This window comes from Ceratotherium simum, chromosome 15 (assembly GCF_057802395.1).
Source record: "Ceratotherium simum simum isolate JZ-2026a chromosome 15, ASM5780239v1, whole genome shotgun sequence".
Taxonomy (NCBI): domain Eukaryota; kingdom Metazoa; phylum Chordata; class Mammalia; order Perissodactyla; family Rhinocerotidae; genus Ceratotherium; species Ceratotherium simum.
The window spans coordinates 17,971,859-17,994,285 of NC_141914.1; the positions used below are offsets into that span (position 1 = coordinate 17,971,859).

General features: G+C 38.9%; 1 protein-coding gene across 4 annotated transcripts in view; it reads right to left on the reverse strand.

Moving 5' to 3' along the window:
* Positions 1-474: 474 nt before the first annotated feature.
* Positions 475-22,427, reverse strand: part of LSAMP (limbic system associated membrane protein) — a 603,037-nt gene continuing 581,084 nt past the window's right edge. For 2 of the 4 annotated variants that reach the window (XM_004436551.3, XM_087439642.1), the window contains exon 7: positions 475-8,542. In XM_004436551.3, coding sequence (XP_004436608.1) covers positions 8,445-8,542 — 98 coding nt within the window. In that variant the 3' untranslated portion in view covers positions 475-8,444. Of the gene's footprint in view, positions 8,543-14,301; positions 14,448-22,427 lie in introns of those variants that run through there. The other 2 variants (XM_014792226.2, XM_087439641.1) reach the window with 2 other exon arrangements.

Below are 22,427 nucleotides of genomic sequence, written 5' to 3' on the forward strand. Positions count from 1 at the left end.
TTTCATAAGTACAAATAGAAATTTAGAGATAATTTAGTTCCTCCTACTGCTATCAGGTAGGATCTTGTTAAAACCAACCCTCAAAGATAACCTCTATTATGGAGACTTTAAAGAAAGGGTATATACTTCCTAACGTTTTTTGGTATCATGTCCTAAGGTCTCACTCAAGTCTAACAATCAAGAACTTCTTAATGCTTTATCTATAGCTTCCCAATGATAATTTGTTCTTATTTCTTACGATCTCTTAAGGGAGAACAAAGAAAACTTTCAGAGAATCTTTTTGCCTAGAGGAAGACAATTATTGTAAATACCACATTCTCGTCTGTGATAGAAGAGACATTGATAGCTTTCCAGTGATTTTTCAGTATTTTGTCCACCCCTTCCTCACATAATTTCCATGATCATTGGCTTCAGTTCTTATCTTATTCATGAAAACTTCCAAGAAGCAGTGTAGTCAACCACAGGATCACTGACTCAGGGCAAAGAAGACACATCTTTTCACGTTTATTTCGTTTTGTTTTAAGATCACAGAAGAGCAGAGCATTCATACGTGTCAAGTAACAGAAGAGAGAAACAGAATTTAAATACATTTAAAAAGAAAAAGGAAAAAGCTTTTTTTAATTTTAAATTTTTTTTTTTTTTTTTTTACACACACTGCGCTTTTTTATATTCCTTCACAGAGCTAGTATCCAGGGAAAAAAATTCACCCAATAAAAGTAAAAAACCTTGAAAAACATAAAACCCAAACAAAAAATGGCCATGTGTTTGTATCATCAAGGACAGTTCTGTTTATGTCTACAGGGCTGAAAAAAGGAATATATATATATATATATATATTTATATGTATATAACACTGTTAATAAGGAGAATTCTAACCAAGAGCAGGATTTATACACCCTTCAGTAGAGCAGAGAGAAGGAAGGGGTGAAGCAAGGGTGGGGGAAGGAAGGTGGAGGTTTTCTCCTGTGCTTCTCTCCCTTGTAATTTCCTCCCTGTAACCTTCCCCCACTCTCAGTAAATACTTAGGGAGCAGAACTTGACCATAATTCACCAGGAGGAACCATTTACATTCTCTGGTGAAGAGCAAAGACTTAGGGAAGTGGGTTCAGAAAAGGCTCCAGACAGCTTAGAATGACTGCCGCGTGCCATGAAGCTAGTAGTTCCGTGTATTTTCTTCATTTACAAGAAGCAGATTTTTACTCTGTGCCTGGCTTTACATAGAGAGGGCTTGCACAGTGATGCATGTGGCTGTAGAAGTAGATCCAGGAGCACCACTCAAAAAGAGGCACCTCTGAAATAACCATGGAAATGGAGAGCTCGCCGATGGGCAGGTCATTCTCCCACTTAAAGAGAGCTTCGTAAGTACTCTAAGCACATTGTATATCCTTATTTACATAAAATGATACTGATGCTGGGAAGTTATGAGTAATCTCTGCCTTTCAGTGTACAGCAGACTCAGATTATTTCTGTTCTCTTAGGCAATGCATGAGAAGCTACCGTTGGACAAATGCTAAGTTGAGCCTCAAGGAGGGTGTGGGGCTATACTTTGATGGGTCAAGACATGTGGGCCTGTGCTCAATCCATCCAGAACATGGCACAAGAAAGTAATTCTTCATTAACCACCTGAGAAACCATCCTTTCTGCTTATCCTCTTCGCACAGAATTTAACTTGCACATTTGATTTTGGCTTTCATAACTCTTACTCTATTCAGCTCTATAACTTCCTAAAATGTGTTGATTTTTGTCCTCTTTTCAACTTGCCTTCTTTAAATGGAACGGATTTGTACTTTTTGAAAATGAAGTTTGTTTTCACTCCATCCACTTGCTTCACTTCACAGCCTAAAATTCAAGTTTACGGAAACTTATGCCATGAGAAATTCCTTCCAAAGCAAAACATTTTATCTTGCCTGTTTCTCACAGAACAGCCTTTTGAACCTGCCTGGGACCACATGCTTACTGCTATCAACACAAGCAGAGTTTTCAAGGACACACATTGACTATAATGAGCACTTGGCCCAGGATGAGAGAAAACTGATGCTTCCTTTCATATGCACAACTTCCTCACTTGATACATGCATAATACCCAATCTGGCTATTTTCCTTCCTTTGAAAAGTTATTGGGATATAGTTCAACACTTAGATTTTATATATAAATAAGGAAACAACTCCAGTTATTTCAATGCCTTCAGTATAACCTGAAAGTGTCCCTTCTCTACCTTACTAAGGAATTTTGATCAGAAGAGAATTATAGAACCAGTCCAGGGACCCTGTATTCTAGGAAGTTTTGGCTTTTGAAATGGGCATGTTGGAATGGTGGTCCTAAGAAATGAGGCTAGTACGGAGACTGAACTAGAGACAACAAACTGCTGCATGGAATGATTAGCTGGGCACAGCATGGCATGAGTACTAAATTCTTATTCAGAATAGAGTTTAGAGTGGACAGAGGTTTGAAAGACGTCATCCAAAGTCCTCACTTTCAGGATGAGAAAACCAAGACTCAGGAAGTTTAAATGACTTGCCTAAGGTGGCACAGCTTGTTTGTGGCCAGACCCAGGGCTAGAACTGAATTCTTCTGACTCCCAAACCAGTACCTTTTTCCACCTCACTTTAAAGTTGTTGTTTATCTTGGGTGGAGGAGTATGCTTTAAGCATAATGTTCATTTTACCTAAATTTCTTCCTATAACAGTTCTTGCAGAAAATTCATGTGGTCCCTGAAATCATCTCTTGGTGACTCTTTATGTACCGGTTGTTCAGACTGTCGAAAAGATGTATATGTTACTCTGTTAAACACACCAGATACTTCAAAAAGACTCCAAGAGAACATGCCTGAGAGAGCTATTCCCCACTAAAATGATTCTCTAATTTATTTGCAATGTTCAGGATAGATATGCAGAAATATGGGTCTACCAGATGAAGTAAAAGTAGTTATTTTCTAGGGTGACTTAGCAAGATATTTCTCAAGGATATAATATATTCCTTATACCCCACATTTCCTAGGATCAAGACGACAGAGAAGCTTTCTCAATGTCTTGGTTGAATGGAAAATAAAAACTGAGTAATATTTTGCTCATCAAGGTGTAGGTGACTTCCTTGGAGCTATTTAAATAAAATGTCTTAGGTGGTAAGTAAGAAATAACAAGAAGATACTTGGGAGTTGATGCAACAGACACATGAGCCCTGAAAACTCCTTCCTCCCTGTCTCTTCATTTCCCTTGCTTTGGGGTCAGGTGTGACAACTATGACAACAGTTGGGAGAAACTCCACTTAGATAGCGAAGGAACAAAGAGGTGGCCTCCTGTGACTTGAGCAGGATGTGACTCTCTAACAGTTCCTGTGGGTCTGCTTCCTTTTGCTGAGGCAACTTCTTGTTCAAGCCATTAGTCATACTTCTTCCCATTCTGACCTGTGAAATGCTTTGGTTTTTATTTATTTTTAAATTTTTTTCTTTAAGATTTATAGGTTTAGCTGAACTTGGGCTCTGCATGAAAAATGAAGTTTACATAGTTTATATTATGTACATAAACTAGTGATTTACATTGATTCACACATGATTGGTGCCTAATTTATTAATCAGCACACAGTATGCAAATGCGCTGAAAGGAAATCAAGATTTTAAAATAAGTTTTCCATAATATCCATAAACATTTGCACTGGCATAAATGTTAAACCTAAACCTAATGTTAACACCAGCTTCCTTGTCAAGAGGAAAGTGATATACATTGCCGGGTGAAAACAAATTCTTTCTTGAATTTCAGTTGGGCACATTTGACAACATAGCTACATGCAAAGGAGAATACGTAGTTTACTTCTCTTCCGCTAGTATGCACATAAATGTAAACTCCATTTTGCATTTAGTGAGATGTTTATAGATATTATGCCAACCATGATGGAAAATTTACATCACTGGGGCAAATGCAGTCTTTGGAGGAGAAATATTTTAAATACTTAAGAAAGGAGGATGCGGTGACCTGGATTTGTGTTTCTTAACTCAGGGTCTTATCTCACCATTTTTGTGGTATGTTTAACATTTGTCTTCAAAATATTAATCATCTTTATAGATCAGATATAGTATTATACTTACATTTCTAGAAAAGTGATAGTTTTTGGGAACCAAGACTAAATCCAGGCTAAAGGGTTATGAAGATGAAGAGAAAAATAAGGCAGTGGTTAATTCGACGGAACATTGTCCATAAGCAAATTCCTCCTAAATAAATAATTACAAAGTGGAAAAAATGGGGTTTCATGTCTTTCTAAATGAAGCATAGCTCTCTTTTTTTAACCAAATTCAGTACTTTTCTTCCCTTTAAGTTTAAACCATAATTCTAGATTTGTCTTATAATACATACAATATTGTAAATATAGCATCTGTAAAGATAAGATTAAAAAAAATACATACACATATATATTATTTTTCCACAGATAATTATTCAAGGCCTGAAAAAACAAAATGAGAAATTCTGGGAGACAAGCCAATAGACAGTCAAATTCCAACCAACCTGGGGATGGAACTTGTGACTCTGGGGTAGTTAGGAAGCTAATAACAACTCGGTAAGTAATAACTCAGAAACAATTTCATGCTGAGGAGTTTAGTTTTTGTGTGCAAAGGAGGTAAGTCCATTTTTGGAGGAGAAACAGATTTTTGTTTCTGTCCTCCAAGAACATGAAAATCACGAGTACTTTTACAAGGTCTCTATGAATAGCCCAGTTGTCTGAATATGCAGTAAAAAAAATGTCCCTGGCACGGGAGAAGTCTGACTTGGAAGAGAAGGCAAAGTTCAATAGGACAATTCTTCCTAATCTTCCTAAATCTTCCTAATCTTCCTAAAGTAAAAGCATCGACTTTTCCCTAAGCCTTAGTTCTTTTAGGGCAGAGGGATTTTAGGTCTCAAAACAAGTAAGACGTTCCTCAAACAAGGCCAAACTTTCTGATGAACAATTGCACAGAGGATATAATTCTGCAGTTGAAAAACCTAGGATAGCTCTCATTCTTCAGGAAGTGCCCTTGGTCAAGGTCATTTCTGCTTTTGTTAACTGAAATTAGAGTCTGAGATTTTGTTTTATGAATGGTGGAGTTTCATTTTGCATACAGAGGACATTAAATATATTAGCCATTCAGATTAACTGATGCATTTCACTCCTCTCAGTGTATTGTTTCCAACCAGTGGCTCTTTTCAGTGCAGCGTTTCAAGCTTTGATTACCAGTGGACAAGACTCTTGAAGGGATTTATAGCAATATGATGAACTAAATTCCAAGAAGTCCCATGTTCAGACTCAATCTCTTGGTGTCAGTCCTCTGATCCCTCACCATGTCCTTTTTTCCTGACCTTTCTCCAAACTATGTTCTCCATTCTTCACATTGCTTAGAGACATTCTCAAACCTATGAGATTTCTGGGATCAACGTTTGCTCTGAAACAGGAGCCAGGACAAATTTTTAAAATTCCCAGATCCTGCCAGAGATATATGCAAACACCACAGTATTCAATATATGTTTAATTATGTTTAATATATGGTCCATTATATTAAAACTCAGGGAACAAATGGTGCTGACATGGCAAAGACATTCCTTTCCATGGAAAATCTCCTTTCATAAAACTAAAACTTTGTCCTTATGATGAGGTGGAGACAATATGAAATCTAGGTGTATGATTAAAATCTGTGATGTGCCCCAGGGATCTGTTCCTGAAACTGATACTAAACTGAATTAACTCCTGTTGGTATTCTCTTCTTATATATCTTTAAGTTAGCATGCCCTCCTCTAAAGCTTCCACTTAAGAATGTGGCTGGCCCTTCGATATATGGGGAACATTTATCATCAAGGATGATAAGTTTTTATTCCTGTACTAAAAAAACCAAACTGTTAGAGAAATTCCTGATTGTCGATGGACTGATGCTGCATAGGTATATGGCTCATTTTCCCTATATTTCAGTAGCTACCTCCTTCAATAAGAATTTCTGTCCTCCGCTAGGATCTGTCACAAATACATTTACCCATCCCCAAGCCCAATTTGTCCTTCTGTTTCAGGTCTAAACTGCAAAATCATGAAAGGCTGATAATAAACTTCTAAAACAAATAGAAACCCCTGGAAGAGATTAAAAATGCTACTTATTAAGGAAATCATTCCTTTCAAAGAGGAGACTCAGTGCAGAGTCTTTAATTAAAATCTATCAAGAGAAATTTCAGATCTTTCTTTCTTTTCTTCCTTCCTTCCTCCCTTTCTTTCTTTCTCTATTTCTCCCTTCCTACCTTCCTTCCTTCCTCTCTTTCTTTCACTCTTCCTTCTTTATTTTTGATTTACCGTTATCAAGTTTCCTGTTTTATATTATGTGACAGCTATTTTCCCGGTTCCAAAACTTGGTGAGGTACCATATTTGGCTCTGCTGAAATACATTCAATTATGACCTCAATAATAATCCTCTATCCTTTCATAAACTAAGCCACTTCCAATGCCTCCTATAGTCTAAGTGAAAGCTGTCTTCCTGACAAAGGTATCTACACACAGAGAGCCAGCTCTCTCTGCAAGGCCTTTCCTAAGAAACACCTTCTGGTGTTGTGGTGATGCCAAACTTTGTGGTATACATACAACTTCTGCCTAAATAATTACAAGTTTCCCAGCTCTTCTGGTTAAGGAACAAACTCACCTTTCAATATTAATGGCAAGATGACTCTTATAGATGTAAACTTAAACACCGTATACCCACTGTACCTTTTTCAGGAGACTAGAAGCCAAAAGTGAGCACGGATGGTGGAATATAATGCCATTCCTAGTGGCCTGGCTTAGGATAATGATGGACTACTATGAACAATGGTGCCGCAAAAATCATCAGTGGAACAGAAGGGAGATAATGTGGGTAACCAAATAAAGAATTAGCCTAGAACACCAGGACAAAAATCTGCAAAGGTGCACAAGGAATGGATTCCTTTTTGTTATGGTCAATGCTTTGTATTAAAGCTCTGACAGTATATCTACAATATGAGGAGGGACTTGGACATCTGTCTACTTTTCCTGCCCTGCTCACTCTCACTGTCTTCTCTCACCGTCTTTTATCTGCAATAGGAAACAATCTCTGCTCAGGGGAATCCATGGAGCCAATGTAGTGTTATTTGAAGATTTGGGAGGGGGCAAAACAGGGCTGCTCAGGATCTCCACGTGGCTCATCATCCTTTCATTGGGAGTTAACTCTTGGAGACCTTTCTGCTTCTGAGATTCACTCAACACATGCTACTTGCTCCTGCAGCAGAGCAGGACTAAACCTGCAAAAAGCCAGGAAATATACGAATTCCTCAGACTCACGAAACTAGAGTGAAATCAGAAGTCTTCTCTCCCAGGTCACCTCATCCATGTCACTGATTCTTTCTACTGTTTGCTCACCCCATCAATAGTAGGCACTTTCATTTACAGTGATATTCTGAGTGACTCTCGACTGGGTTCTGATGATTGGACTAGGAGGAATATGAGGTTCTGCCCTTAGAAGGGGCAGAGCTTTGTCTGAATACACACTGATGTCATGGGACAGCCATGGATGGGGGGAGGGACTCTGGTCCTTGCCTCCTTCCCCACCAGGTCCCTCAGCAACTTGTCACAGCCGCATCTCACAATTACAATGCGGGACAGTATCTACAGCACAATGAGTCTATGTACACATGGACCATTCCCTTGGCATGCTTTAGAGAGAGACACACACGCTCACACACGTACACCCACGTGAGAGGGAGAGACTTGACCACGCACGCACAGTGGAGAAAATTAAAATGGCACTTCCTAACATTTGCGGCATGACTAGTGCTGGGGTGGGTGGGCGTGAAGAGAAGTGGGGAGGTGGGGATAGAGGGAGAATATCTGGGTTGGAGGTAGGGGAGATAGAATGCACTGGAGGGGGAGGAGATGGTCTTAAAAGTTGGAGAGATAGTGGAGGCAGGAAAGCCAGATAAAGGCTCAACACAGGACTCCAGCATGTATTCCACTGATAGTGTGAAATGGCTACAAGTCAGCTCAAATGAAAAACAGAATAAAAAGATGATGGAAATATAAATACCAAAGGCAAGACCTTATTTTTTCTTTCCCCACAGATGAAAAAGGATGAAGGAAGGATAAAGTGTGTGTGTGGGGTTAATATCCATCTGGTACCTCTTCACATGTCTTATTTTTACAACATCTGGATGTCCTTAGCACAATGTAGTCTTTATACAGCATACATTTGCTTAGATATACACATATCCTGGTAGAACTTTTCCCACCCTGAATTATACTCAAATTTTTATTGACAGACTTTAAAATTGTTTTAAATGTTGTATTTTCTTCGTTTTCTTATATCCCCCTTCATTTATAAACACACAGAGCTGTGAAATCAACGGTCTCCCCCCATCTCGCTCTCTCTCTTTCTGTATCCCGTGTGACGCATTTTTGTGTTTTTTTTTTTAATTATTTTTAAATTTTTATTCTATTAACATTTGCTGAGAAGGCAGAGCAGAGACGCTGCCAGCAGCCACAGTGGTACGGCCAGACTGATGGATCCGTTTATTCCTCTCACCGACCCAGGTCCTGCAGTGCAAAAGAGAGAGAGAAGAGAGAACAGTTACAGCCAGCCCACTCTATGTTACAGCCAACTGCTGATGGCGTCAGAGGTAAGATGGGGCTGGGGACCAGTGCCTCAAAGTCAGTGCCCTTATGTACAGCCCAAGAAGGGCTCACAATCTTTCCTAAATCCTTCTCCTTAAGCTATAAGTATCTAAAGGGGTATCATCGGTTGAAGCACTTCTAAATACAAAATTCTGCTGCTGAAGGAGGCTCTAAATTGGCTATCACTGATGTGGCTGTTGGTAAAGCAGGCTTCCCTTCACCCAACCTCCTCTTGCATGCTCTGCTCTGCACAGCACTGCGATGCCAGCACTCAGGATTCCAAACTTTAGTGAGGGTCCTTCAGCAGCCAGACATGGACTCCTCCAGCAGATTCATCACAGCATCTCCATCAACAAAACATGGAACCAATCTGTGACTCTCATTTCTCGGGGGGGAGCAGTAATTATTTATTTGTTAATGGGGAGGCGAATTGTTTCAAAGTAACACTTATGGCTGGGTGGCTCCTTGGCTGCAAGGTAGAAAATAAGTCAACTCATTGTAGAGTCTTAAGAGGCAGCAGGGGGATCATCTGGTCTGAACTCTTTTTTCATCTGACACTTTAAAAATCAAATGCAAAGACAACAACAACAATAACAGACAAACAAACAAACCTAGAGAGGTTAAGAGGCAAGGCCAAACCAGAAGCAGAACTGAGACTTGAATTTGCTCAGAATTCAGCCTGGAGTGGCAGTTTGTGTGTTTCCCACGGCCACCCTAGCATTCCCAGTGTGGACATGATTTGGAGGATGTGGGTGTGGATCTAGGAGGGAGATTGGAATGGAGAGCAGAGTGGAGAAGAGATTTGTGTGTTGACAGAAAGAGGAGGATTGGGACAGAACATCTAGGCCTGAAGAGCCTGTCTCCCATGCTTTGTTTGTTCCATTTTCTCCTTTTGTATAGTTCTGTTCCTATAGATCCATTAAAAGAAGAAAATAGTATTATTTTTCACAAATACTTTTGGATTTAGGACTGCATGCTTACACAATGATGTTCAAAAGAGAAATTTATGTGACTAAAATTATGGATCACTATGAAGTTTTGAGGGCACACATGCAGATCACTGTGTGTGATTGAGTGTGCATGTGAGTGTGTCTGTGTGTGTGTGTGCATGTGTGTTTAAACCTATGGTGGTTTGCAAGTGCAATGGAAGCATCCTCTGGCATGTGAATGTGTCCAAAACTATCTACAAATACACCAGATTCGAGTAAAACAACAAGGAAAATGTCAAATTCAAGAATGTTCTCCTAATCTATGTTTTATGTAAATAATAACAGCAACAACAACCAAACAAAACTAACAATTACATAGCACTTACTACAAGGCACTGTTATAAACGCTTTACAAATATAAGCACACAACACGCTATGGGACAGGTGCTATAAAGAACCTTGTTTTACAGTGAGATAATGTAGGCACAGAGAGGTTAAATCCATTGCACAGGTTTACGCAGCTAGTAACAGAGGAGCTGAGGTTTTTACCAGGTGGCTGGCTCCATTCTTTGCCTGTCACCATTGCAGGGTGAAGTCACACAGTGAAGGGGTGCTGGGGAGTCTCTTGTCAGACATTCGGCAAATGAAATTTGGGTTTGTTTAAAACAATAGCCAGAGCAAACAGAACAACATGGAGGCATCCATTATCTTTGAAAAAAATTATTTTCAATAGAATAGTTTTGACTAGAATGCCTTCTTAAGAATATTAAAAATATTACTTAACATAAAAATATGAATATATACAAACTTTGAACAGCATAGTTATAGTACAAAAGAAGCTTTATTACATGTAAGGCATGGAAATACAGAATAAACAATTTAAATATTCAATCAATCAATTCTTGAATATTCTAAATGGCTAGAGGATCATATTAATAGAAGGCACTTTAGCCACATTCAGGTTTGTGCTTTTCATGAGGAATTGAGGTTCAAGTAGATTATGGCTCCTGCACAAAGCACCCGATTCCTAACTGTTGACCAGGCACTAGAATCCAGGTGTTCTGAGTCTCGGCTCCACGCCCTTCCTAATCCACCCCTCCCTGATCCCATTCCCACCCTTTTTGGCCCTTTGGGACCTTTAAGCTCTCTTAATGGTCACTCCCTAGGGCTCCCAGCCTGATGGCAGTGTGTTTCCTGATCATTTTAGTTCCTCTAGATTCTTTAGATGGCATGAGCTCTGTGGCACATTCGTTGAGATTAATGTGTCTGTGAAGCGTCCATAACAGAGAAAGACTACACACGAATTGACGCCATACAGGGTTGAGCAAAAATGATTTGTTTTTCCCTAGGGATAGTGTGAAACAGGAGGTTGTCAGAAAGAGTCTAATTCTGCCTATTTCCTTAATCTCATTTTTAGTGCTGGGACAGGCTGGATTATCTTTCAGACATCTTGGAGTTGGGTGGTACCTGGGGAAGGCTAAAAAGCCCAGTCTTATCATTTTATTTGAAGGGTAGTAAATACTTGAGAAAGCAAAAATTCCACCACCGAAAAATATAATAAAGACATATATGAACCTAGGTAAGCATGTTCGCATATAACATTCTTGCTAATGTATGTACACACATATATACGCAGATACAAAGAGAATTGTGTTACATACATATTCATATAGACACATAACGATATCCACACAAATTATTGGCCTTTTAATACACACAGTTGAGAATTATGTTACTTTCACGTGCTATTCTATGTTATCTATAGGGAATCCCAATATGACTGTGTTAATAATCTTCAATTTTATCCTTAACAGAATTGTTATTACATATTTGAAATGCATTTTGTGGATCTGTTAAAAGTAGTTTCATCTCTATCAATTATTACTTATTAAGTGCTCTCATATAGCTATTTGATGTGCTTATATGACTTGCTCTTTTCATAATTGGTTTTGAGAGTAAATAAATAGGCTTGAAAAAATGCAAGGGTAAATGGGTGCTAGTGGGGGAATCATCACAAGTGTGTATGCAATTATAGATATATACGACTGCATAGGAGACTACTTCAGTTAATGGCTATTTCAGGGAAGAATAATCAGCAAAATCATTAATTATGTTTTAGTTCATAGTTATGAAATTTCTGCTTATTTGTGGAAATGCAAATGATAAATCTTATTTCCCATACCAGATGGCCAGGCTCAGCAAGTGCTTTTATATACTGACAGAGAAAATGAAAGCAAGAGTCTGCAAACATAAATTAGCCTTAAGAATAGATGAGCAAATAGAACCACAATTCAAAAATTGCTACATGTTTTTCATATAAGAGACAAAAATCACATCTCGGTATTTAGCCACATTCTACATGTGTGTATGTGTGTGTGCACACACTTATATGTGTGGTCTCTAGTAAACATTCAATAAATGGTAGCATCATAGTTATTGTTATTAACTGTAGAAGTTTGGACTACAGAAAGGCATGAAATACCCCTGAATCAAAGGCATTGGTTTGTGAATTGGGTCAAGGCTTTTAATGTTTGATCCGAAGGGGCAAAATTCAGCTGCGGCAAGATTGGGAATCTTGAGTTGACACACAAGTTCAAGGTTCTCAACCCCAGGACAGAATGGTGAGATTCTGTATCAAGGTGAATGCCAGACCGCACTTGGTCATAACGATGCTTATAAAGGGGAAGTTGTGATTAAGGGCAAGATTGATAAAACATTCTGAAATTGCTGGATATGAGAATTTTTTGGCAAGTCTCTACACTATGAATCTGATGCAGGATGGTAGCCCAATTGATTCGTCTTTCAGTAAAATCTCAAAGAAAGGACAAGTGATTTTTCAACACTTGCTCTAGAGATCAAGGGCTTGAGACACTTCGTGATTCAAACCTGGCCAACACATTTCTGTTGCTTTTCCTGAGTACTTGGGGCTCATTTCCTGGATTTGGGACTAGATTTATTCAAAATAATCATTAATCACAGCCTCAGTGGTCCTTGGGCATTCCTTTCAGCCACTAATGAATCGAGGTCAATTGTAATTTTATTCCTGTACATAGTTCAGCCATACAGGAAAAGAAGAAAGTCCCGGCGAGTTTAAATTTGAATTCTTAGAATTATTAAAGGCTGACTTAGTGACTGAAAATAAAACAAAAACCTAAACAATATACAAGACAGTTAAGTGAAGGAAAAAAATAATCTCCTAAATCTCTCTTAGATATGCAGACTAAGACACATCTGTGTCCTGGGAAGCCATGTTTAAAGGAAAGCCTGATCAGACAGACTTTGGCGCCACCTACTCTCCATTTTCAGTCAGTACGGCTTCCTCTGGGCGAATGAATCGGGAATTAAAGCCTATAATCTCCAGGCTGGAGCAGATTAGAAGACGGGACATATTGATGTTTTCTTTGAGCAATTTGTCTTAGAATTAAATTTGGGCTCCTCCCGTGTAATTCTTTATGCATTATCTCCCCTCTCTATCAAGTGAGTCTTGGGTAAGGCTGAAGCATTCTCACAGTAAAGTTGGAATTACATCTTTTCAATCAAAACAGCATCAAATATTTTGGCATGCAAAATTTTGAAATGTTAGGCCAATACTTAGAATTCCTTCAGGTGACACTAGGAATTTATCTAGATGGTCTTTGAAATTAAAAAAACGACAACAAAACCCCTAAACCCTATTTCTCCATCCACGCTAAAGCCCTGAGGTATTATGTGTTCCACTAACACTAGACACTTAAGATTCAAATGTAATTGATAATCATGGCATTGGGGAGAGGAGAAGGGCTAAAGACGACAGTATTTTATACCTTCTTGCCCCAAATGACCTTGGTCCTATGTATATATTTCTGGTTGCCTCTTCCGTGCTGCCCTCTGTGAGGACTTGCAAGAACTGGCCATAAACAAGGTGCTGGCTCTTTCCTAGGAATCAGCAACAAAGTGTCTATAATCTCTGTGGCTCTTGGTCACTGGTAGGGTCTAAGTCCCGCAAGAATCGATTTTCACTATTGAGAACAGTCTTGGTTGTTTCATCCCCTTTGAGGCTTAGAGAGGCTATAAGACAATTATCCATCCAAGTGGGTGGCCGTGAGGACTTAAGGAGGGTGGTGTCTGGCCACACAGATTTCTCTGTGGACCTGGTCTGGGGACAGACACTGTTAGAGAGTTCTGCTGGACTTGTAAAGAGGGCATCTCAGGATTGGTCATTGTTTGCATCTTAGGGTCAATTTCATGAAGCTTTAACTTTTGATTGTACTGTCTTTGTAGGAAAAGATATGTGGATTATGAGCCTCATGGTTGATGGAGATATGTGGGGCAGTTGGAGGGCACAAAAAGGCAGTTCCTGGGAGATCCCAGCAGCCCGGGTGTATTGCAGAAGGGAGAGGGTATATGAAGACCTGCGAGAATGCTGAGGCAGGAGGGAATGTTAAATGTTCAAGTGCTTCAGTTTAGAAGACCCTGCTCTATTTCCTTTAGCAATGTATCTACTTGACTAGCCAACAAGGGATGATAAAGTAGGCTCTATGTTTCTTCTGAGAGCCCTGTCGTTGGGCAGTGGACATTTCCAAAAGTGCAGCTCTGCAAGAATTAACCATGGACATTTAAGGAAAGTGTGGGGTGGGAGATAACTTGCTCAGTTCCAGAGATTTAAAAATGAATAACCATCAAGAGCAATGAAGGGGTCATGGGTTGCATCGGACATTTTTGTGAAAGAGAAAGTTCACAATTTGGGAAAAATAGTGGCAAATGTGTTATGGAAATTATTATCACAAATTATTGAGATGAAATAAACTCAAGTGCATAAAACCCGATATATTGCTGTGAAATCTTAATTCTAACATATAGAATGTAATTGGAAATAAGAACCATACCTTTTTGCTTGAAGTGCACGGTGGTGCCAATTTCTAAAAAAGAAACATTTAGCAAAACAAAAACAGGTAAAAAATTCTTTATCAATTGAGAATAAAGCACAAAGCTAGTCCAGCACTTTCCACTGAAAGGAGAATGAGAGAAAAGGTGGAAAGAAAATTCTAATAATAACACATATTGGTGGAGATTGAGAGAAAGGCACATGGAAAGATTGTTTTGTTGGATCAAATATTGTGCAGTTGGAGGTGGCAAAAACAATTTGCACCTGCAAATACTTGATGTTACATGTTGTGTGTGTAGACAAGTACAAGAACTCTGAGTTTGGCGTGTAAAAAGACCCTTGACTGCAATTTAGAGGAATGATAGAGTGTCTAACTCCCAGCCTCATCCTACCATTTTGCCCCTGGTTTGCTCCGCTCAAGCCAATGGACCTTCTTGCTTTTCTTCTATCACACTAGATCCATTCCAACTTTAAAACATTTGCACTTTCTTTTTCATCTGCTGGGAATGCTCATCCCCCAGATCACTGCATGCCTCACTCAGTCACTTCATTTATATTTCTGCTGAAATGTCACCAACTCAGGAAGGACTCCTCCCACGGCCTTATCAAAAATGGTGCCCTCTGTTACTTTCTATTCCTTTACTCTAATTTCCTAATATTAATAGCATTTATCACTACTTGGCATCATGTTATACATTTACTTATTTGCTTGTTTAGAGTGTCTCTTCCATTAGCATATATGCTCTATGAGGGCGGCAACAGTGTATATCTTGTCAACCATGGTATCCCAGGTGCCTAGAGTAGAGCCTGGCATGCAGTAGGTATTCAATAAATATTTGTTGAATGTATAAATAAATCTCAGGATTGGAAGAACTCATATAGGTCAAATACTTGGATTCCCTTTTAAGTATCCTTATCAACTAAACTATAATACTCTTAGATCTTTAGAAGTAAATAGGGAACATTTCCATAGGATACCACTTTGAATCTCAAGATCAGCTGAATCGTTGGTCAGACATAGGAGCCCAGACCATGGCTGTGGGATATGGATTTTCTTCTCTGTGAAGATCAGAAATAGCCTTGCATCCCTGAATAATATGCTTTCACTAAGGAAGTAAAGTGACGGGACTCTGAAGCCAGAGAGAGCCTTTTGAATTGAACATCAAGTCACTTCATTATCCTCCTTGAAACTTGTTCATGCTTTCCTGTGGCTTCCAGGATAAATACCAAAGTCCTTACCATGGCATCCACAGCTCTGCCTCCTCACATCTCCAGCCTCATCAATGTTTATTATCTCTGCATTCCAGCCCACAAGCTTTCCTTTACTCTCCATGGTACCATGTTTTCTCTGTCATAGGGCCTATGGCCCAATGATATCTCTACTGGAAATCCCACTCATCCTTCAGAATTCAGTTATAACTTCCACAGGGAAGTCTTCCTTAGTCTCCTTGGTAAGATTAAGTCCCTTTATTATAAGCTCTGCTCTCCATAATGCTCATCTCAGTTTTAATTTCAAATGCATTTGCCTGAGGTTTTGATTAACGCTTGTCTTCACTACTGGACTGTGAATTCCATAAAAGCAGGGCCTGTGTCTGTTACTGTTCCCTGTTACAGCACAGCCAACGCATGAAGGCTCTCTGAATGCACAATGGGCCAAAACAGAGGATCTAGAGTCACTGAAATATGAGGAAAATCAATATATGCCAAGCATCCTCTTAACAGAGGATCTGAGAGTCCATTAAAACAACAGAGAATCTGGGTAGCTAAATTCTTTATTCTCTGATTTAGCACAAAGCAGTCAGATCTTCAGAATCAGATATGCAAAGTTTCTGAGGTTCAATGCAATCTATTAATCCCTCCTTCACAGATTTTCCATTTGTCCATCCAAAGGAGGTCACAAGGAGAAGCCTTCAAACAGCATGCTGTTTTCTGGCATTCTCATGACAGCTATGAGAAGGGCCCAATTGTCCTAGAGTCTGAAGCCTTGAAAATGTTTGGCTACAATTCAGCATTAGCAAAACTATTGTTGGCCAGGCTGTTCGTAAGAGCAAGGTATGTCTACATGCAAAGACAGTTTCCTGAACTGATCAGATGCATGGGTCGGGGGAGCCCAGCGTGAATGTTCTTTTGTATCATGACTGCTGGTGGACCTCCAGATTCTGCTGAAGATGCTCAAAGTCACTGGCACCTGCCCTTCTGTCCTTGAAGAGGTAGTCCATTACTTGCAGAGGTAATGGAAGTCTTCTGTACAGAAGTCCATACAGAAGGATGGAGCGAGATTTCTGCTCCTCTCCTAGCAGAAGCCAGCAACTGATGTCTCTCACCCCAAAGGGAAGCTGGGTTCTATTACGATATAAAACACCAGTCTCTGCCTATTCACCACACTGATCATCTGACCGCTAACGTTTCAATTGTATATTAAACACACTGCCACTTGCTTTCTTTCATAATACCTGCTCTGACAACTTTTCTTTGACATCAGCATATTGCCTTAACAATTGTTGAAAAGGCACTGTAGAGAATGTGCTCATCATAATATGAAGAAACTGAGGTCGAGAGAGGCTAATCAGTTATCCAACATCACATAAACGGCTAGAGGCAGAGCTGAGACTGAAATTCAGGGCTCCTAGTTCTCCTGCCAGAACCCTACCCATTATTCCACAATACCGCTCTGGTATTTTTATGAAAACAAGGCTATATAACTGTAGCCTATGTAACTCTGGGGTTATCACTGGGATGTTTAAATGATTCAATATCAAATGGGGAGTTTGGCTCTGCTCTTGTGCAAAGTGCAACTTCCCTTCTTTCTTAGGTCAGGCCTTTTGTCTTATCACTCTTTAGAATTTATAAATTTGTGATTTATATCTCAGGTCACAGAGTGATGCTCCTCACTGACAGAGGCCTAGATCCCTGATGGGACCATGTTCATGTAAAGAACACTTGGTTTCCTCTGCTCCATCCCTGGTCCACAGGCCTCATGGGAATAATTCCAAACAATTGTCCAGAAACCTGGGCAGGCAGGAAGACCAACGGTTCTGCTTAAGCTAGAAAATATCACTTCACATCTCTTTGCTTCAGTTTCATAATCTGTAAAATGAGTTTAATGAACACTCCTCTTATAAATCTGTGCTACAATTAGATACATTAATGGTCATACTGTACATAGAATGCTGCCAGACACATAGCAAGTGCTCAAAAAATAAGAGTTGGAATAGAACATTCTCTTTTCAGGAGCAAAATCCTGTATTTTTTTTGAGGCTGGCTCTTTGAAAACTTGGTTGTAGGCTGCCATCTTGTGGTAATACTGAGACATGTTCCTATGTGCAGTCTAAAGGAATCACCTTTGTCCACCAGGTGGCAATAGTGGGAAAAAATTTAAATCAGAGCAGGCATGAAATGTTTCTTTTCAAAAAGGAGTCTTTCTTGTTCTCACAGATAAGAAAATTTTTTTTTTGGTCCTTAACAACTGAAAATTATTATTCTTTTTCTAGTGACGGTGATCTCAAGTTTTGAATAAAACTGCCTTGCCAGGGATATTATTTCTGTAGAAATTCCCTGGGCACGCTTATTAGAATACACCTGAAACCTATGATTTTTATTCCTTCCCATAATACTTCTCTTCACATATTGATCTTGCTTTAGCAAATACATTTAACAAGTAAGCATGGCAGTGCAGGTCCAAAGAATAAAATAAAAAGATAAATTTACCATAGCCATACAATGGACAAAACTTTGGGAGAGTCTACTACACACAAAGAAAGTTCTAGAATTCTCTGGAAGCATTATTGTCATATGCTTAGATCTTAGGTCCTGATGGGGGGGTACAAGGAGGTGATGGGGAAAATAATTTAATACCAGAAAAGGAAATGTCCTGACAAATTTATTTATGCTAACCTGTTTTTGACTTTTGACTTTCAGATTCTTTACACCCAGCCACGTTAGACAAACCTGCAGCATCGAAAAGCTGATTCAGCCTTTCTCATTGGCACTGACAATGTCTTCCTTGTTCTGTAGCTTCAGCTCACTATGTCTCTAGCACAGAGTAAGTGTCCAATAGATTTGAATAAATGCCTGAGTGCATGAATGAATGAATGAATGAACTCATGAGTGAGTGAATGAGTGAGTGAAAGAGTCAATTAATACCTCAAAAGCTGCCCTAGCTAAGATTCTAGATAGGGGAAGATTCTGTTCTCCTTTTGGAACCACCATGCCTTAACGCAAAGGCAAAATTATTGTTGGGAATTCACAGTCATGTGAAGGCCCATATGGGGCCAGGAGGTTATTTCATCATTTCTGGAGGGTTGAGCTTTCTTTAAGAATCCTCACAACTAATGAAAATTTAAACCTTAGAAAATAAAAACCCACGTTACTTTTTTGTTCAAAGGCCAGAAGATTTATTCTCTCTCTTAGCTCCCATCTCCCATTGTGTAGTATGATTAAGTCTCTCTGCAGAAATTAGAGTGAGTGTTGGGAAGGTGTGAGATGCTTCACTGGAAACCCTGAAGTGTACAGTCTGGTAACTCCCTCATTACCTAGGGAAATTCTCATATCTATTTTTATGAACGATTTGGCATTTTGCTGTCTTTGAGTTCTGTCTGAGAGAGGAGATGATGGTATCACAAATCCATAAGGAGAAGAATTGATTTTTAGTGCTTTGACTCTTGACCACTTACCTCTCTAATCCTCTGCTTATAAGCACTCCTTCCAACGCACAGGTAGGATACGTAGAGTTTGGGGGTTTATATTGTTTGTGCAGTTGTTCTAATTCCAGGGGGCTTACCTGAACATAAATGGCTCACTTTTTAACCTGCCACAGCCATTTGAACAAGGAAACATCCTCTCTTCTGTGGAGTATGGCACAACTCTTTCTATAAGACCAGTCTTCTGATGTGCCACAGGTTTTGAAAACAACATATTAGTAGAGGATTTAAAATAATTAATGGCACCTTTTTTTTTTCTGGGCCGGAACTAGTAAGAGTGTATGTTCAGGGAAGGGGGAGTGTTCAAATTCAATAGGGATTTTATCCTCCAGTTGCCTGGAAAAAGTGAGAGAGGGACAGGGTTAAAATCATTAAGAAATTTAATGAAAGAAATGAAGAAGAAGATTCAACATGCAGCTTCTTCTTCCCTCACGGATGCCGAGGACCCGAACCACAACCTTTGTAAGGTCCCTCCATGGGAATTTATGCTTTTTGCGCTCTGACTTTTATTTTGTTGCCAAGGTTTTGAAAAATAAAACCTTTATTATTATAGTGGCTTAAAAGGGGGACATTTTTAATAATTCAATTTTCAAAGCCACACTTTGAAAATTATTTCTTTTTTTCTCAAAGTTTTCTCCACTCTGCTCAGAGGCTTTATGGGTTAGTGGCTTCTACTTAAAAGTATTATTATTTTTTTTTTCTTCTAACATAAAGAAAGACATGCCTGTGATTTCTATTTGGATTGTCAGAGTTTTTGGTTTTCTCCTATGTACTATATTCATGTTGTATAAACCCTAATGCCTAATATTTCTAGAGTTGTGTTGTCTGAGAATCACAGTAATCATTCTGGGTCTAGTTCAGAATGGCCAAAACAGAGAAACAGTTCTAAACCTCAATCTTAAGGTTATTCCTGTTTTCTTAGTTCATAGGTGGACAATTATCCTAACTACTAAGAGTAGGTCCAACTGGCTGGGAAAACTAAGAAGTCTTAGCATGTCATTAATATTTGAGAAAGGAAGTTAGCCTTCCTTAGCTAGACTTAGGTCAAAAAGGAATCCTACACTTTACTTTCAAATACTTCTAGGGGCTTTTCCTCTTATAGTTGACTGTGACCAGAAATGGACTTCAGATGTTAGGTGTTATTTCAGTGTGAGTCAGACACATGATTTACCAGGATATTTGCCACCCTAGACATATGGTGAAAACTCCTTGTTGAATGAATGAATAAATCCAAACAAAAACCAAATGCCGACATTATTTCTCATTATATAATGTGAATAAACTGAGATTCACTCCTTATTCTCATCAATTAGTGGACCAACTCTCTATAAAACCTATATTAAAGCCTATATTAAAGATAATCAGAAAAAAATATTTTTGAAAGAAAAGCTCATTTCATTAAAAGAAGACAAATTTATAAGGGAAAATATTAATACACCAGTTTAGAGAGAGAATGTAGGAGGCCCCATATGTGAAAAGGGGGACTCTTACTGAGAGCCTGGAGGTGACATGTGAAGGGAATCTCTTGTAAGATGAGTTGGATTTGACTTAGGAGATGGAAGGGCTGTGAGTTTGCTGGTCACTGTGGGGAGAGCACTGGCGGGGGCAGGAGGGCCGCTCCTGGACATGCTCTGCTGCAACCCTGGGCAAGTCACCACAATACGCCCAGCCTCAGAGAGAGCAGAAAATAGACAATGGTTTAGGTGTTTTAACTTGAATATTTTATAGTACACTGACAGCTCAAACATTCAGACAAAAGGTTTGTTTATATCATATTAATGGCATTATCTCTGAGGAGAGAGATTACATATGATCTTTATTTTCTTCTTTATAGTTTTGTATATTTTCAAATTCTTCCATAATGAGAATGCATAACATTTATTATAAGAATAGAAAAATATTTATAAAAACAAATCAAAGCATTAAAAAAAACCCTCTAAACCTGGAGAAAAGAAAATAATCAGTTTCTGATTATTTGACATTGAGTTGACAACATTACAAGGAGACTAAATTCTTTTCCCCACTTTTTAGTTGGCTGCTTTCATATAGTAAAATCAAAGAGAAGCTAAGACAGGTGAGGCCTAATTTCTATAAGGAATATAGTCTTAACAGCATGAAGTGACAATGCAATAAAAAATGAATTATATGGGTTTATGAGGTCCTTGTGACTGTAGGCTTGATGTAATTGCCCTGTAGAGTAAGCATAAATGTGTAGTTTGACTTGAACTGCTATGGGCTCTGCTTGGTGGTGATATGGATTGTTACAGAAAGTGCAGACTCACTAAGCCCTCCCAACATAAAGAAAGGGCTTCATTAAGTCACTTATAGCAAGTCAGCTTTCTCAAATCCTGCAGGTTTCTTATGTAGCCTGAGAGGTTTAATTTTTAATAATCAATTAATTAAAATGTTAGAGAATGCCCCAGGGGCAAAGTTTAATAAAGGGGCTTCCTTGGGCCACTCCACCTAAAAATGTGTATAAGATTAGAAAAACTCCAGAAGTAAATTTATTTAACTCACCTCTCAGTAAGGTAGTGGAGCCAGACATGCAGTTTCTGTCTTAAAGAAGAAACAAGTACTTCTGCAATTGTGCCCAGAATGCACCCACTGCACCTGTGGGTACAGTCCTGGCCTTTTGCCCCTTGGTGGAATTAAAGACCAGTCATCTCATTTAATAAAGAATTACCTCACAGACCCAAATCTACTTAGTTCTTGGTATAAAGTAGATTATATTTTCTGTGTTTAAAAACATACATTTTATGTATATTTTAAAGCTTTTTGTGCCTTCATTTATTTGACTTGCTAAAAAGGATTAAAAGCACAGGTTTGGGTCGGTCTCTAGAGATTTTCATCCTTTCTGGTTTTCTTCCTCTCTTTCTATTCTCCAGCCCTAAGCTGTGAATTGCAGATCCGTTTTAGAATACATTTTAGATTTAAATCCTAAGGGATTCAAGACTGTTTTTAATCCATGTAATGTGTGTTTTCATTTTGTATGTTTCAAAATAAAAAACATTCAAATACCATGAAACAAGGTAACTGGCCTGCAGAATTCGAATGCAGAGATAACAAGTGAATTTATGAGATTTTCTGGGATGTTAAGGCTCTAGGAAATAAGAAGATAAGGGATTAAAAATGGCGGCATGCTCTGAATTACTCTTGACGTACGTCTATGGCACTAACCACCACAGTGCAGAACTGGGTAAAGGTGGTTCTGATTTGGACCCTTCCCAGGGACTTTATTATTTGGGTGCCAGGATGTCTCAGTGATTTATCTGTAACTCCTGCTCTGTCACTGCCTCCAAATATGACATCATTGC